Source organism: Mus musculus, chromosome 8 (assembly GCF_000001635.26).
Source record: "Mus musculus strain C57BL/6J chromosome 8, GRCm38.p6 C57BL/6J".
NCBI lineage: Eukaryota > Metazoa > Chordata > Mammalia > Rodentia > Muridae > Mus > Mus musculus.
In genome coordinates this window covers 110,547,866-110,565,522 of record NC_000074.6, presented here as the reverse complement: position 1 = coordinate 110,565,522, position 17,657 = coordinate 110,547,866, and the positions used below count along the sequence as shown (strand labels likewise).

Below are 17,657 nucleotides of genomic sequence, written 5' to 3'. Positions count from 1 at the left end.
CATTAGTATGTACCAGGTTAGTACAAAGGTATGCACAGGACACAGAGACACAGACACACACACAGACACACACACACAGACACACACACACACAGACACACACACACACACACACACACACACACACACACACACACACACACACACACACGAGTTCCTGGTCTAAGGTACATGGCCTTGCAACCTCACAGAACTTCTAATAAAGCCCGAGAGCCTCATGGTTCACACCTAGGTGTAGGGGTTGACAGCAGGACCTTCCCAGAGCTCCTTCCATGGCTTTGTACCAACCATAGAGGGCCTGGGCAAAAGAACCTCCTACCTTGTTGGAGATGGGCTTGATGACAATGTTGATGTCACAGGAGATCTTGCCCACGTTGCTGATCTTGAACCGAGCCTTGGCCTGATGACCCACCAGGACATTGCAGAAGATGAACTTGTTCTCATCCTCCACGAACAGCCCCCCACTCTGTATGGTCTGTAGGATGTGGTACAGGTTGGGGCTGGTGCAGATCTGATGCTCCTCAAATATCAAGATGTTGTTGTCGGTCACAAAGGCTAGGGGATGAAGGGGAGAATGCGAGGCTGCCTGGCTGCCAGGATCCTGGTTTCCTGTCATGCTAATTTGGATTAAAAACCTTAAAATATTACCCCCATCTCTCTCTCTCTCTCTCTCTCTCTCTCTCTCTCTCTCTCTCTCTCTCTGTGTGTGTGTGTGTGTGAGAGAGAGAGAGAGGGGGGAGAGGGGGGGAAGAAAGAGAGAGAGAGAATCAATTTAATGTGGAGTTCATAGGACAACTTGCTCCTGCAATAGGAGTCTATTCTTTCCTACTGTGTGGATTCTATGGATTGTAATGTAATTGGGTCGTTAGTTTTGGTGGCAAGAACCCTTACCTTCTGAGCCATCTTGCCATTCTAGGATATTTGGGTTTTGAAAAAGGAGAATCACAAGGCTAGGGATACAATTCAATGATACAGTACTTGCCAAGCATACAGAAGTCCTTGAGTTATATTTCTTGCATTGCAAATACAAATAAACAATGATAATCAAAAGTAAGTGTCATGGAGGACAGATAGGGACGTCCACACACCAGTATGTAAATGACAGATTGGACAAAAATCTGTTGGCTTCCTCTTTTATACTCTCTCTTCTGGTCGATCCATCTCTATCAGCCTTTTCTTTCCATTGGCAAAGAATGGTGGGAGCCAAGAGAGGAGAGCATGAGCAGACTTGATGCTCCTCAATCTTGGGCCACATCTCATGCCAGCTCATTCCTCAGAGAGCACCGCTCAACGGGGAATCTAGGAACAGACCCAGGTAGGCTAAGCATTGGAGAAGCAATTCTCCCCTACATGTGCTAAGGCTTTCAGGACAGATATGGCTGAAGACCCTAGAAGAGGCTCTAAGGTTCCAGATGAAGTGACCCCTCTGTGTCTGCTGGAAATCTCGAGAGAGGGATTTTTCTCTCTCAGCAGAGGGATGGGCTGGCAAATTAAGGGTGTTGGCCAATCCAAGTTGCAGTACCTGGCAGACATGCTTCAGCAAGCAGAGTGTAAGGGATGCCGGCAGGATTTTCTCTAGGGTCTCGGTCAGAGATATCGATGGCCAGAAACTCTTCACACCTCCCCACAGGGTCTGCAAAACACTCAATGGTGATCACCTGCTGTCCTCCAGAAGGGATGGAGCCGAATCCTGGGTATACAGTGAACATGCCATGGGTGAAGCGGGCCTGCAGGACAAAGGTGGAAAGGACAAATAGAAGGAACCAAAGTGGGTAACAGAGTAGGAGACTTTCCAAAGGAGCCAAGAGATGATGAAATGGGGAGACGGTGGTGCCTCTCTCAGTTGGTGGCATCTCTTCTCCCCTTTGCCTGGAGGCAGAGGCCCGGGATGTTCATGGTGGATGGGTTTTCAGTGCGTCCTTATCTGTACATCCCTTTTGATCAGACAAGGTAGAAGCAGATAATGTGTACATTATACAGTACTTATCTAGATGGGAGGGGGGATCTCAAAACAGTGGGGTTGGGGTGGGGCACAGAATAGAATAGTGGCTGAGATGAGGATTTGTGAGTAACACTCTATAGGTTTGAATTATAATGGCCCTTGTAGGCTCATTGAATAAAGGTGTGGTCCTTAGCTGGTAGAGCTCTTTGGGGAAAGGATTAGGAGGTACAGCCTGGTTGGAAGAGGTGTGTCACTGGGGGGGTGGACCTTATGGTTTTAAAAGCCCACATCAAGCCTGGCCTCACTCTCTGCCTCTCATCTGTGGATGGGGATGTAGGCTCTCAGCTACTCCTCCAGTGCCTTGCCCACCTGTTTGCCACCACACTTCCTGCTAATGATGACCATGGACTAACTTTTTGGAACTGTAAGCAACCTCTCCCCCTCCCCCCATTAAATGTTTTCTTCTATAAGCTGACTTGGTCATGGTGTCTCTTCACAGCAATAGACTAGCAACAAGACAATCTGGGGCTTGAACTCAATCCCCAAATATCTTGTTTGGCTTTTGAAAAATGATTTCACCAAGTCTCGGCTTGTATACCTATAAATGTTCCTTGCATGATGGGTCAATGAAGGTTAAATGAAAGAATAGTCATGAGGCATGTACTGTAGCATGCAGTGCGGACTGACAGGGTTCCCATGGAAATATATATACTGTATATAGCATGCAGTGCAGAATTAGTGCTAAAATGAAAAGAATGTCATTATAAGAGACTTCTTGAATGTCCCTGCAGACACCAGTTCCCCCCCCACTAGTATAGTTCTCAAGATAATTGTAGCATATACTTAGAACGCAATGTCCTGTGAGAGAGAAAGATTGTCTTGGATATACCAGTTTCTGTCCTTACATTTCTATATGTTCTGTAGTGCTTTAGCTCAGAGACCCAAGTTTCTTCCAGGTCTGAAAACCCAGAGCAGAATGAATTTGGGGATTGCAGTGTGAGGTTGGTATGTACATGTGAGACTCTGCTGCCTTGGGCAGGATCTTAGAGGATGGGACCCAGATACATTAGCCATTGTTTCTTTGCTGCGTGAGTGATGTTTTGCATGCTGTAGGCTGACAGTGTCTAGTCTCACTGGACCCATACTCTGGCAGCTAGCTGGGTTTCCTGCTAGATCTAAGAACCTCAGCAGGAGCTGGTGAAGTGGCTAGAATTCCCTCACCAGGTGTGGTAACTGTGTGATGTTGGGGAGATGCTTGTAATCCTTCCCTGGGACTGACAACCAGTACACAACATGCCCCGCTGGGGGAATAACCTCAGAGCATCACCACACACATAGCATATGCTCCTGGTTCCTAGGCTCATCTGCACTCTTGATCAGCTTCACAAAGCCGCACGATGGCAGGCGATCTGACTTCTGATGTCTCGATGTCTCTGTTGTGCATCTTGGAATCTATCTAGCACAGGAGGTGGGTACTGGTGTGGGACAACTTTCAACCAAATTCCACTGTTCTTGCCCTTGGAGATGCAGTTTTCTTACTTATCCCCACTCTCACGCCCTCCAAATCTCTTTTGATGTGCTTCACAGAACCACTGCATCAGGGCATGTTTTAGCCTGCATGGAAGGTTCTAGAGACTTAACTGGGTTGCTATCTACTAAAAATCTGTTGTCATGTGCTGGGAGCTGGACCTGAGCCCTGGAGACTCCCAGGTAAGTCATCTGGACAGAGAAGGCTTTCTCTCTAGGTATCTGTTTTCTCTAAACAAACGATTTTTGATTTAAAACTGTATGAAGAATGAAGAGTAAGGATTTCAATGTAATTCAACATCTGAGCTACAGAACAGTCAGGTTCTGGGGCTGGAGAGATGGCTTGGTGGTTAGGGTCATGAACTACTCTAGCAAAGGACTGAGGTTAGCTCTCAGAATTCCCATCAGGTAGCTTACAACTGCCTTGTGTTGGTCTGAGTGAAATGGCCCTCGTAGGCTCATAAGGAGTGGCATTATTGGAGGTGTGGCCTTTTTGGAGGAAGTGTGCCACTGGAGGTGTGCTCTGAGGTCTCAGAAGCTCAAGCCATGCCTAGTGGCCGACTGTGTCTTCCTGTTGCTTGCAGACCTATACGTAGAGCTCTCAGCTCCTTCTCTAGCACCATGTCTTCCTGTATGCCACCATGCTTCCTGCCGTGATAATGGACCACACCTCTGAAACTGTAGCCAGCCTCAATCAAATGTTTTCCTTCGTAAGAGTTGCTGTGGTCGTCATGTCTCTTCACAGGGATTAAGCTCTAAGATATGCCTGTAACTGTCACCTCATGGGACCTGATGCCGTCTGTCTCTGGCTTCATCAGTACCTGCACTCATGTGCACAAATCCAAAATATATACAAAATTTAAAAAAGAGGGAAGTATAGGAGAAAAGTGTTCGCTGTGTTTGTGTGACTTACCTGGTTTGCTATGTTCGTGTCTTTCTGGACTGTGTCTGAGAACTTGGCCATTTTAGTTGCTCCAGGCTTGTAGAAGCTTTCACTCTCTCGGGTTCTTCCATGCCTCATGTGGCTGGTTCTGATCAGAGATGCAAGAGTACAGCCTCAGATTTTGATGAGGACACGAGACACTGCTTGAGGTCCTTTCTTCTAGGATGTGGGGATAAGAGAGGGCTTTCCTATGTCTAGGAAGGGACCAGGGTGGCATTGAAACCTTGAATTCATAGAATAATTATTAAGAAAGTGACATGGGTAATCATACTTGTGAAGTATGAATCATAAGGATTTTAAAAATTACTTCATGCAAATTCCATGTGTTAAAAGGTTTGGTCCCCAAGACAACACCAATGGGAGATTCTTAGTTCACTGATATTCCCTTCAAAGGGATTGTAGAACCCTAGCCCCTTCCTTTCCCTTTTGCTTCCTGGTCTGAGAGAAACAGTTTTTCTTTGTTGTATACACTGGTCAGACTCAACTGAAGTCATGATCTGGACTTCCAGAACTTGGAGCCCAAACAACCCTATTTTTCTTGTGAATTTATTATTTGAGGTCTTTTGTAACAGTGATGGAAATCTGGCTAACAACAGCAATGATAACACCACCACCCCACCCCCATCCTCCACTTTTACCTAGGACTAGAGAGATGACTCAGTGGTTAAGAGCACCAGCTGCTCTTCCAGAGGACCTGGGTTCAATTCCTAGCACCCACATGGCAGCAAATTGTCTGTAACTCCAGTTCCAGGGGCTCTGGCATCCTCACACAGGTAAAATGCTAATGCACATTAAGTAAATAAATCTTAAAAAAAAATAAAGTCTTTTATCTGACTTTATTTTATGCATGAAGTGACATTTTTTTGTCTCCATTATTCATGTTTGTGGCCATGGTATGTACAAGGGCTAATGTAAACAGTAGCTAGATATAAATTTTGGAAATTTATTTCACTTGAAACCAATGTAGCCAATTGTTTGCTTTCCAGAGACTACTGTACCTAGAGTGTGCAACTGTATTTGAGGCACATCAAAAGTATTTTGAAAACCATATGTATTCATTCACTTGTCAGATGACCAGGACACATCTGAGGTTTTGCATGAATCAGTGCAAGCTAATGTGAAAAATAATTCAGTAAATAAATAAATTTAAAAATATTAAAAAAAAAACCTTTATGTGCACAGATGTTTTGCTTGCATGTATGTACGTACACAGTGTGTGTGCCTGGTGCCCATGGATGTCAGAGGAGTTTTGGAACTGGAACTGAAGTTACATAGAGTTGTGGGCCACCATGTGGGTGCTGGGAACTGAACCCAGGTCCTCTGTAAGGACAGTACGTGCTCTTAACCACTGAGCCATCTCTGCAGCCTACAAATGAGAATAACTTAAAATACAACGTAAGCTAGCCAGAAGCATTACTAAGTCACTGCGGAAGAAACTATAAGAAGGCTGAAATTAAATTTGGAAGAAAGAAATTCTAGGCAGTTTAATCCCAATTTTTTTAAAAAAAATTTTATTAGATATTTTCTTCATTTACATTTCAAATGCTATCCCAAAAGTCCCCTATACTCTCTCCCCGCCCTGCTCTTCTACCCACCCACTCCCACTTCTTGGCCCTGGCGTTTACCTGTACTGGGGCATATAAAGTTTACAAGACCAAAGGGACTCTCTTCCCAATGATGGCCGACTAGGCCATCTTCTGCTACATATGCAGCTAGCTCTGGGGGGTACTGGTTAGTTCATATTGTTGTTCCACCTATAGGGTTGCAGACCCCTTCAGCTCCTTGGGTACTTTCTCTAGCTCCTCCATTGGGGGCCCTGTGTTTCATCCTATAGATGACTGTGAGCATCCACTTCTGTATTTGCCAGGCACTGGCATAACCTCTCAAGAGACAGCTATATCAGGGTCCTATCAGCAAAATCTTGCTGGCATATGTAATAGTGTCTGCGTTTGGTGGCTGATTATGTGATGGATCCCCGGGTGGGGCAGTCTCTGCATGGCCCATCCTTTCATCTTAGCTCCAAACTTTGTCTCTGAATCCCAAATTTCTTAATAAGTTCAAATTTTGCTAGTATAGAAAAATTAGAGCTGGAAAAAATACAAAGCTATAATAAGCAATGTGAGGAGAAGGTCTGTTTTAAAATGCCTAGAAAGTAAAAAAAAAAAAATCTAGGTAGGCACATCGTGGGAACTATTCAAGCCATCTTTAAAATTTGCTTCCACGGAAAATGACAAACTTATGAGACAAGAGAGCTCAAAAGATCGGTCGTTTTTTGGTCTCCTGATGAGAGATGCCCTTTGAAGAAGATAGGATGACTATTGTAACTACTGAGGCAACCATGGTGACCAGGTGACCAGGTGATCAGGTGACCAGGCAGGAGTGGCGCTTGCTGGGCTGACGGCATCACTGTTTTCTTTTGCCTACATCTCCAGGGTGCCCTTTGCCACCCCCCTCCATAGTGAGGCACGGCTTAAGCTTTTGCTAGAGTTAGTTTTTTTTTTCTGTAATCATTCCTCAGTACCCAGAGGGATGCTAGAGAGAGCAATGACTTACCAGAAACACCAGGCCAGAACACAGAATCCAAAATCTTCCCACAGAAGGCTTTACTCCTTCCTCTCTCCCTCCCTTTTACTTTCTTCTTATTCTCTCTCTCTCAATGTATCTCTCTATCTATATATGTATCTATCATCTATCTATAGATCATCTATGTATATATGTGTGTATATATATGTATCTCTACCTATGTATATATATCTACATATTATGTATCTATTATGTATGTATGTATGTATGTATGTATGTATGTATCTATCTATCTATCTATCTATCTATCTATCTATCTATCTATCTATCTATCTATCTATCTATCTATCTATCCAGCCATTCATTTGAGAGAGTCTCAAGTAGCCAAAGCTGGCTTAGAACTTGCTAGGAAGCCAAGGATGACACAATTCCTCATCCTTCTGCCTCTACCTTCTTAGTACTGGGATTACAGGTATGCACCATCATACTCATCCACAAGACTTTACATTTGTCTCAGTCAAAACCTAGCTTGTGTTTGATGGCAGCCAACCTGAAATCTGATCAGAAAACATGCTTCAGAACCAACCCCTACTGGTGATTTCACAAGACAGTTCTAAACCTGAGGGTCTGCTTCATTCTTGCAAGAGGACTGGGTGAATTTAGTTAGGTACAGTATATCACAGCTCTTTGCAGAATATAAAGAGTCAATAGAACTCGGCTTACATCTTCTTTTGAAGAATTGGACTCTCCCCTGTCAGCCTGTAGAGGGCATATTTGAAGTCGATTATGCCTTGGTTTTCTATGGTGAAGGTGATGCTTTTCCTGGTACCGCAGATCAAAGCCCCAAAATTGATGATGGAGGAGGGGCTGATGGTGAATTTGGAGTATACTGCATTCACCGAAAACTTAATAGGGATGCTGGCAATGATCTCACCTTCTGGGAGAGTTGGCTCAATAATCTAGAAAGGGAAGGTTTAAGAAGATGTTAGCCAGGGTACAGTCATGTTGCAGTGTCAAAGGCTGGACATCTATACGCTGTCTTCTTGCCTGCTTCCCCGATGGAGAAAAAGAGAGTAAGAGAGTCGTTACTTCACGCTTCATCTTAATGAATAAATAAAAACAGTAAAGGGTGCCAACACAGAGACTAGTTTCTCCTAGTCACGTGTTGACATGTAGCAACCATGCCTGCTGCTTTTACTTGATGGTGGAACACAGATCCCTTGTTTCTTATGTACCCCAAAACCTTCCCCCTTTTTCTATTTCTGGTGACTCTGCACATCTCTGTTCTGACCTACCTGTGCTGGTTAGTTGGGACTGAACTCTGGTGTAGTTTCTTTGGTTGCCACAAAAGCTATCTCCCCTTCAGCCTCCCCCCACCCCCATCAGGATGCCAATGAGTCAGCAGTCCTCTGGGCTCTCTCACCTGGCAGCGCAGGATGGGCTGGCAATCGATCTTCACCTCCTTTCTTGCTCGGAAGAACACCTGGACAGTTGTGGGCTTATCTATTGAGGCCAGTGTCCCCCTCTTGGGTTGGACTGAGATCATGGAACTTAAGTTTGTTGGCAAAACCCCTAAGGTGTCCACAGTGAAGCTGGATGACAAGGATAAAGAATCCATTTAAACAATTATCCAGGGATCCCACAAAGTCTGAGAGGACAGTTTGATCTGTTGAGGGCCTGCCTGTCTCTGGCCCTTTGTAATTATCATACCAAGCAAAACCCACTATGCTTTTTTTTTCTGTGTATGTATGTGCATGCATGTGTATGTTCTTGTATGACTACACACACACACACACACACACACACACACACACACACACACATCTGTGGATGTAAACAGGGGTCATTCCTGAGCTATTATCCATATTTCTTTCTTTCTTTTTTTCTTTTAGATATGGCCTCTCAAATTTACTATGTAGCCAGGGATTACTCTGAACTTCTGGTCTTTTAGCGTCTACCTGATGAGGTACGTGCTACTACATGGTGCTGAAGAGATCAAACTAAAGACATACCAGGCAATCACTTCACCAACTGAGCTACACTCCTAGCCCCAGGCTTTTTATTTGTTTGTTTTGTATGTGTATAGTGTATGTGTGTGTGCATGTGCTGTGTGCCTGAACACTTGAGGCTGGAGGTCAATGTTAGGTGTCTTCCTTTTCAGACTGGATCTATTAGTGAAACCAGTGCTTACCAAGTAGGCTAACCTGGCTGGCCAGGGAGCTTCAGAAATTCACCTCCTGTGCCAGGGTTATGGATGCCTGGATTTTTAATGTGGGTGCTGGGGACCTAAACTCAGGTCCTCACACCAACACAACAGGCACTTTACTCACAGTACCAGTTTCTGGTTTCCCTTTTTAAAAAAAATTTCCCAGACATCCTCTTGTAGGGGGTGGTTTTGATGCTTTTTTGATTGTCGGGAATCTGTGTGAATACTGAACTGACGGTCCTGCTCCCCAATTGGTTCTTGATCCAGCAATAAAGATGCTCGTGGCCAATGAGCTAGGTGGAGTAGGAGGGACTTCTAGTTTTCCTGCAGGCAGACTAGCAGACTCAAGTGAGAGGAAATATTTGCTTTGGAGGGAGACAGAACCATCAGCCATGTGAGATCTCTGGTGGGGTGAGTGGCCCTGGGGTAGCAGGCAGGAGATTAGAGATCAAGTAAAGCTGAGGGCAGATTTAGGGTGCTGAGCTGGGAGTGAAAAGAGGGGTGTGATTGTTGAGGAAGGCTTAGAAGAGCCTGACCATTAAGCTAAAACATTATATATATATAAAAGCTATGTACATGTGTGTCTTTCATCCTCGGATTCCAGGGAACTGAGTGGGGTGTTTCACCTGGCGCTTCAGTCGAGGACATAAGACCTACATGTTTTATCCTCTTCTCTTCCTGAGTGCATAGGGGCAGTTAGCATGCACACATGCATACACGCACACACGCATCCCATGCAATTCAGGTTACCTGAATATGATCTCATATTTTCCACGGTTTTTCAGTTGAAGGGTCTGCTTTACCTCCTCCATGACCCTCAAAGTCCCAAAATCCAGACCTCCTTCAGCTCCTGCAGAGGCCAGGGTATGGGTGAGTGGGTAGGAGATCCAGAGCAGGGGCCCTTGCACTGGCTCCCCTCTATAGATTACAAGGCAAATCATTCCACAATGATGACTTTAGGGAACTTTTCTGGAAACTCTTTTGACGAAGCCTCAGAGAATACACAAAAGCCTCCTAGTATATCCGAACATCTCTCCCTTGAGATTCCACCATAGGGGACTACTATTTCATGACTATTGCTACCTAAATTCTCTAGGATATTTATTTATTTATATTTGTTGTTATTATTATTTCTAATTATGTGTATATATGTGCATCTTCGTGTGTGTATATATGCAAGTGAGTGCAGAGGCCACAGGAGTGGGATCTTTCTGGGGCTAGAATGACAGGTAGTTGTAAGAGGCCTGATATGGGTACTGGAAATCAAACAGACTTGGATTCTTTGGAGACCAACGTGTGTGTGTATGTGTGTGTGTGTGTGTGTGTGTGTGTGTGTATGTGTGTGTGTGTTTGATATGTTTTTCCTGTGTATCCCTGACTGTCCTAGAACTCACTTTGTAGATCAGGCTGGCCTCCAACTCAAAGAGATCTGTCTGCCTGTGCCTCCTGAGTGCTGGGATTAAAGGCATGTTCCATCACTATCTGGCTGTGGGCGCGGGTTCTTAACTGAGGGACCATCTCTAGAGCTCTCTAAAATCTTTTAAAAACAGTCTATTTATTTTTATTTCACATGTGTCTATATCATATTCATATATATAATATATATACATACATACATACATACATACATACATACATACAGTGGGCCCCTCAGAGGCTAGAAAGGGCATTGGATCCCCTGAGACTGGAGTTACAGACAGATGTGAGCTTCCAGACGGGTGCTGGGAACCAAACCCTGGGCTCTCTGAAAGTTAGTATCATTAATTAATTGCTAAGCCAAAATTTAAAAAATTTACCAAGTTACACTCAAAAGGTCTAACTTTGTGTTGTTTTACTTAGTGTCTCAAGATAAGCATTCCCTCAGATTATTAAAACTCTTCATAAATACAATCTTAGTGGTCACTAAGGACAACTATTCTGTGATAAATGAAACCACAATAACATTATTTTATTTTTGATAGGCACTTTTCATCACAATGCTGCCTGTACGTTAAGACAACGGCATCTGATTAACATGTAGCTCTAATAATCTTGCTGAGGAAGAGACCTGTCAGGGAGAGGAGGTGTCATGTAGAATCAGGTGCGCAGAGGGGGATACACAATTCATGTGTTATGGCAGAGTGCTAGATAGAATGTCTCAGGACACACATTCTAATTCCTGGGATCTGTGAATACACGACAAAGGGCACTCAAGGTATTGGATTGGCTGACATTAAATGTGAAGGCTGACATGGGTCATCCTAGAGGCCCAGTATAACCACAAGGGTCCTTATAAAAATAGAAGGGGACAGCAGAAGTGGGAGAGCCAGGGAGAGGGCAACATGAGATGGACCTGGTGGGATATTGCTGGCTTCAAAGGTTTAGGAAGGGGACACAGACCAAGGAATGGGGTGGTCTCTTAGAGGCTGCAAAGCCTTTAGGAAGAGTGCTTATCTGTCAGCACTTTGATATCAACTTAGTGAGATCCAGTAAGACCTGCTTTGAACTGACCTCAGAGCTATAATACATTGTGGGGTTTCTCTTTTTCTTTGACTCCCCCTCCTCTCTCTCCCTTATTTCTCCCTCCTTTCCTTCCCATCCCCTTTGTTTGTTTGTTTGTTTCTTTCTCTCTTTCTTTCTTCCCTTCCTTCCCTTCCCCCTCCCTTGCCCCCCTCCTTTCCTTTTCCTTTCCCTTTTTCCCTTTTCCTTTTTCCTTTCCTTTCTCCTTTCTCTCCTTTCTCCTTTTTCTCCTTTCTCCTTTCCTTTCTCCTTCTTTTCTTCTTTCTCCTTTCTCCTCCTTTCTCCTTCTTTCCTTTCTCCTTCTTTTCTTCTTTCTCCTTTCTCCCCCTTTCCCCTTTCTCCTTTCCTTTCCCTTTTCCTCTTTTTTCCTTTTCCTTACCTTTCTTTCTGAGACAGGGTAACCCAGGTTGGCCTTGAACTCACCAAGGACCTCAGCTCCTTAAGTGCAATTTGTATTAGGTTAGGAGGTTTGTGGCAATCTGTTACAATAGTGGTAGAAAACTAACATAGGCAGGAAGAGAAGCCTTGACTGTCAGCTTCTCAATGAGGAGCCCTGAAGGTTTCATTCTGATGACAACCTCTTGTTTGCTGGGGATAGCATACAATGACAGGGACTGCCTGCAGTAGGCCCGGATGGAAATATCTCAGAAGCTGGCGGCAGCTCCTTGTAAAAAACAGTTGTTCCCATTTCTCCTAACCCTAGCCCTGGGCAATGGCTGTATAGATTTCATTTGTGTGTGACTGCTTTTCAGTTGGCCTTGGTGTGCATAACTATTCTATTATATCTGACTTTCTTATTTCTCCTTCTGCTCTAGCAAATTCTGTGAAACTAGATGTTCCTTGATGTAATGATTCTTAAACAATTAAAAAACTGAGGCATGGGGCACAGCACAGCACAGCACAGCACAGCACAGCACAGCACAGCACACACAGCACAGCACACACAGCACACACAGCACAGCACAGCACACACAGCACAGCACACACAGCACACACAGCACAGCACAGCACAGCACAGCACAGCACAGCACAGCACAGCACAGCATAGCACAGCACAGCACAGCAGACACAGCACACACAGCACAGCACAGCATAGCATAGCACAGCACAGCACAGCACAGCACAGCACAGCACAGCACAGCACAGCCCTAATGGCCTAGGTGTATGCTGTGTGCTCTCATCTTGGAAACACTGTAATAACTGCACAATGGTTGACTTGCAAAGAAAGTATGAAGAAAGTATTAGAAAATGAATTAGAGCCAATATTGGGACCTCGAGAAAGGAAAAAAAACTATTAAAAGTTTTTTTTTAAATGAAACAAGTTTCATAAAAAGTTATGAAATAAGAAAAAAAGTTATGAAATAAGTTGTGCACAACATTTGAGAGTGGGCCCTGGATAAACAAGTATAGAATATGTAAGATCTTATATTAGTAAAAACTAAGTCAAAACACTGGGACTCTTAGGAGAGTCATTGTGTGCAATGTGCAGAAGCAGAAAGCTAGCAGAACTGCTGAGTTAAGGGTTAACTTGATTCTTTCTGGCCACTGCCTGGCAGCTTTGCTCATGTCATTTATCATTAGAGATTCACAAGAAAATGCAAGCAGCTGGTCAGAGCTATGAGCTCTTTACTCTGAAGTATAATAAGTTAAAGTTTAAATAATGATAAGCTTGCAATTATTATTATTTTGGCTATAAGCCTGGAAATTGGGAAGCTTGAAACTTTGGGGAATAATTGCCATTCTTGATTCTTTGTGAGATGTGGTTATGCTTTTGAATTTGAATTGGCAATGGTTATACAATGTCTTTTTTTTTAACCTGCTTTTGGAATATCAATAAAAGACTGGGGCAAGAACAAGGTGAGCGAGCATGAGAAGAGCGTGTCAAGAGTGAGTGAGGAGAGAATGTGAATAGTGAGTGAGGAGGGAATGTGAGGCGTGTATGGAGAGAGTGTGTGTGAGTGAAAGGAGAATGCATGTGGTGTGTGAGAGATGTGTGTAAAGAGTGTGTGTGAGAGTGAAAGGAGAATGCACAGAGGTGTGTATGAGCGTGAGAGTCCAAGAAAGGAAAAGCACACAAGAGACAAGCAGAGCGCACAAGAGAATGCAGAGTGTGCAGCCTCAGGCTGTGAGCAAATAGAGAGAGAGAAAGAAAGCAGAGGATGAGAGAGAAGAGAGAGAAACTTTAAGTCTTGAAAAATTACCTGTCAGCTTGTACCCCAAAATTAGTCAGTGTCTATTTATTATGCACCTTCCAGATATCCCTGCTTCCAGGAGAGAACTCCGATCCTGTGTCGAGGCTGGACCTCAACCCTTGTTACCCTCCACTGAGGAGACTGCTTTGTGGTGATGTTACCAACATCACTCTAGGCTTGCATTCCTATTACCCAGATTGTTCCCTCCCCCACCAACCCCACCATCATGTGAACGACACAGTAGAGTCCCTCCACCCAGAACTCTAGTATACAAACAGAAACGACATATAAACACCCCCTTCCCAGGGGTCAGTTCACCTTTAGGGAAGGTGATGTCCAGAGCGATATCATACGATTCTGCAAAGATCAAGATGTTTTCGATCTGAACGACACCAACAAGATTTTCTGCGTCCAAAACCTGCCGGGGAAAGTTCTTCAGCAAGAGCTCAGACCCACAAAGTGTCTGGAGTCTGAACCGTATAACATGCGGTGGGGACTGGGCAGCAGAGGTGACAGAGAAATGTTTCTGAGAACTTTGCTGTCACATTTTTTTAGTCTTACATTTTAAGTCATCTTGCTCTGCTTGTTTTATAAATTGAAGCGACCCTATTCTGTGTGAGTCAAGGTGAAGAAAAGGGGCTTTTTTTTGGGGGGGGGGTTGTTTTTTGTTTTTAAGTAAAATACATGCTTGGTGTTTCTATTTTGGAAATTCAGTCTTTTAGATGTGTAATCATTATGATCTTCAGGCCTGATCTCTAGTAGTTCACTAAGCCTACTGCTATCATTGTTGGAGATCCTTCCTCACTGCCCCAAGCAGTCACTGAGCTGGTGCCAGTTGACAGACCAGTCTAATTCTATCTAGTTGACTGTTGACCTTGGACACCAACCAGGAGCTGATTAAAGGGTCCATTAGTCATGACAAGAGCTTCACAGGCAATCCAACACTCTGGCATCTAGGTGGAGACCTCTGCCATCTTGTTGAAGACTACAGTTGAAAAACAAAGTCACCTGTTTGCATTCCATGTGCTTTGGGGTGCCAGGGGGGAAATTCATAGCTGTCACTAAACTTAAGATTAAAAAAAAAAAAGTATATGCTGGTGGGTATGTGCATGTGGGTGCAGATGCTCACAGAGGCCACAAGAGGGTGCTGCATCCTTGGAGGTGGAATTACAGGCTATTATGAGCCACCCAACATCGGTGCTATGAACCACAGTAAGAGTGGCAAGTGTTCCTAACCACCAAGTATCTCTTCAGCCCCCAAATCAAGTATTAATTCAAAATTTCTATCTCTTCTTTCAACAGGCATTTGCCAATATAGTTGGATTTGTGGGTGGAGAACTCATGAGTATAGAGGACTTCCTGTGTCCCTCTGAAATAGTATAGGAGAAGACAGAGAAAAGCCTTCGGAAGAAGGCAAAGGTTGGAGGGATGAAGGCACGAGCCAAGGCACACACTCATAGGCCCCAGAAACTAGAAGCGACAAGGAAAAATTCTTTCAGAGGTAGTGTGGTCCTTTATCTCGATTTTAGCTTTCTAGTCTTCAGAATGATGAGATAGGAAAGGTCTGTTGTTTTGAGTCACCCAGTCTGAGTACAGATGGTGACGGGGTCAGGAGAGATCCTGCTTGACAGAGTTCCCGCACCAAAGTTAGCAAATGGAATGGTGGGGAGAAAGCAGCAGGCTCTCAGGAAAATGCTGAGTGGTTACTGTCTTCGTAAGAGACCAGCTTAGAGTCATACTGCTTTTATCGAGCTTGTGTTTTGTGCAGAGTAAGATTTCATGGGATGGAGATAGGAAACAGATCAGATGAGGGATTTAATACCCCCCCCCCCGTGTGTGTGTGTATGTGTGTGTCACGCACGCATATTTTGATAATCAAGTCTACAGGGCTGGTACATCTCACCTCAATCCGAATGGCCTTCTTGATGTTGACAGGTTTGGAGGGCTGGAAGTGCACTTGCAGCCCATACTCTCCCTTGGGTAGCATGGTGCCCTGCATCATGGACACAGTAAAGTCCTCCCCTAGGTGTTCCAGGTTGGAGATCCGCCAGGCCACAGGAAGAGGCGTGACATTGCGGAGAATTACTATCTTGGTTTCTTTCCTGCAGAGACCAAAAGAAATTTGATCAAGCTCAAAGAATTTAAAAAAATGTTTCCCCATGAACAAGCTATGTCAAATGACCTCAAATTAACACCATCTACAACTTAGAGAAGAGTTGTAAGAATTCTCTTTATCCACTTGAATTTGCCTTCCTTGTAGCCATATAATCTCTCTTCCTCATCATTTTCCAGAGCCATTCAAAATGAAACTGCAGATCATTGCCCACTGCTTAACTTTTAAATTACTTGGTACACACTTTCTAAGAATGAGAACACACAGTACACTAGGGTTTTCATTGTCATAAAGACTATTATTTGGTCTGCAGTCCATGTTCAACCTCGGCCTCTGTTCTGTTGCTACTTGACCTCTCTTTATTTTTTTCCAGGTCAAGGAATCAACCCACAGTCATGTATTGCATGTAACTGTCATGCCTCTTTGGGAAAAGGCTTCTACCCTTCTTTAGGTTTCTTGGCTTTGATGTTTTGAAGAGCCAGTTGATCTGTTGGCTCTTTCTTAAGTTGGACGGTCTGATGCTTTTTCATGCTTAACTATTTTGGAGGGAAATGAGTTGCAAGCTGTGTCCTTTTCACTGTACTGGGTCAGGAGATTCCTTTAGTGTTATGTGTTCTGGTTTTGGTGCTGCTACGATGTTTGATGACTTAGTTAAGGTGAGGCTCACCTGGTCTCTCCATCACATATGTGCTTTTTTTTTTTTTTTTCCTTTTTAGTTAATACTTTCCGGGGAGGTGCTTTGAGTATATACCCTGTTTATTTTATTTTATCCATATAGGGCCTTATATTTTCCCAGACTGTTCCCAAATTCGCTATTTAGTTGGGGATGACCTTGGACTCCAGGTTCTTCTGTCTCTACCTGTCAATTACCAGGACTACAGGCTGTATCACCACACCTGGATCAATGCCCTATTCTTTTTTTTTTTTTTTTTAAAGATTTATTTATTTATATGTAAGTACACTGTAGCTGTCTTCAGACACTCCAGAAGAGGGCGTCAGATCTTGTTACAGATGGTTGTGAGCCACCATGTGGTTGCTGGGATTTGAACTCTGGACCTTCGGAAGAGCAGTCGGGTGCTCTTACCCACTGAGCCATCTCACCAGCCCTCAATGCCCTATTCTTAACCAAACAGTCAGACACTCGTTTTAGCATCCACCAATCAATTCCTAACACCATCGACCTTCCCGTGTTTAGTTGGTATTCTGTTATCAAAACAGAATTTCCTTCCTTCATGTGTTTATTCATATACTTATGCCAGTGGAGTTACATTTCTCATTAAATGCATCAGTGGTTCTCAGCCTGGAAAACATGACCCCTCTTGGGGTAGAAAGACCCTTCCACACAGGTCATCTAAGAGCTATTGGGAAACACAGATATTTATGTTATGATTCATAACAGTAGCACAGTTACAGTTATGAAGTAGTAACAAAAATAATTTTACGGTTCGTGTCACCACAACATGAGGAATTATATGAAAGGGCCACAGCATCAGGAAGGTTGAGAACCACTGTTATAGATCAGTATATTAGAATTTTTTGCATAATTTTATTTTGACTTTCAAACTGTCTCAGATTTAGCTAGTGGGAGGTTGGGTCTTATGAATTGGTTCCTATGTCCTTTTATGTGTATATAGTTCTTTAAGCTCTTTTTGGTACAACAACAACAAAAAATTCCAGCTCATCTGAAGTGTTCTTCCTCTACCTGCTTCAGG

General features: G+C 43.8%; 1 protein-coding gene across 11 annotated transcripts in view; it reads right to left on the bottom strand.

The window, feature by feature from the left end:
* Hydin (HYDIN, axonemal central pair apparatus protein) overlaps positions 1–17,657 on the bottom strand; it is a 343,286-nt gene that overhangs the window by 44,731 nt on the left and 280,898 nt on the right. For all 11 annotated transcript variants that reach the window (XM_030243552.1, NM_172916.2, XM_030243556.1 and 8 more), the window contains 8 exons: positions 15,736–15,934; positions 14,151–14,250; positions 9,892–9,991; positions 8,359–8,527; positions 7,659–7,894; positions 4,383–4,500; positions 1,523–1,727; positions 320–555 (listed from right to left, as the gene is read on the bottom strand). In XM_030243552.1, the coding sequence (XP_030099412.1) occupies positions 320–555; positions 1,523–1,727; positions 4,383–4,500; positions 7,659–7,894; positions 8,359–8,527; positions 9,892–9,991; positions 14,151–14,250; positions 15,736–15,934 (1,363 nt within the window). The remainder of the gene's footprint in view (positions 1–319; positions 556–1,522; positions 1,728–4,382; positions 4,501–7,658; positions 7,895–8,358; positions 8,528–9,891; positions 9,992–14,150; positions 14,251–15,735; positions 15,935–17,657) is intronic.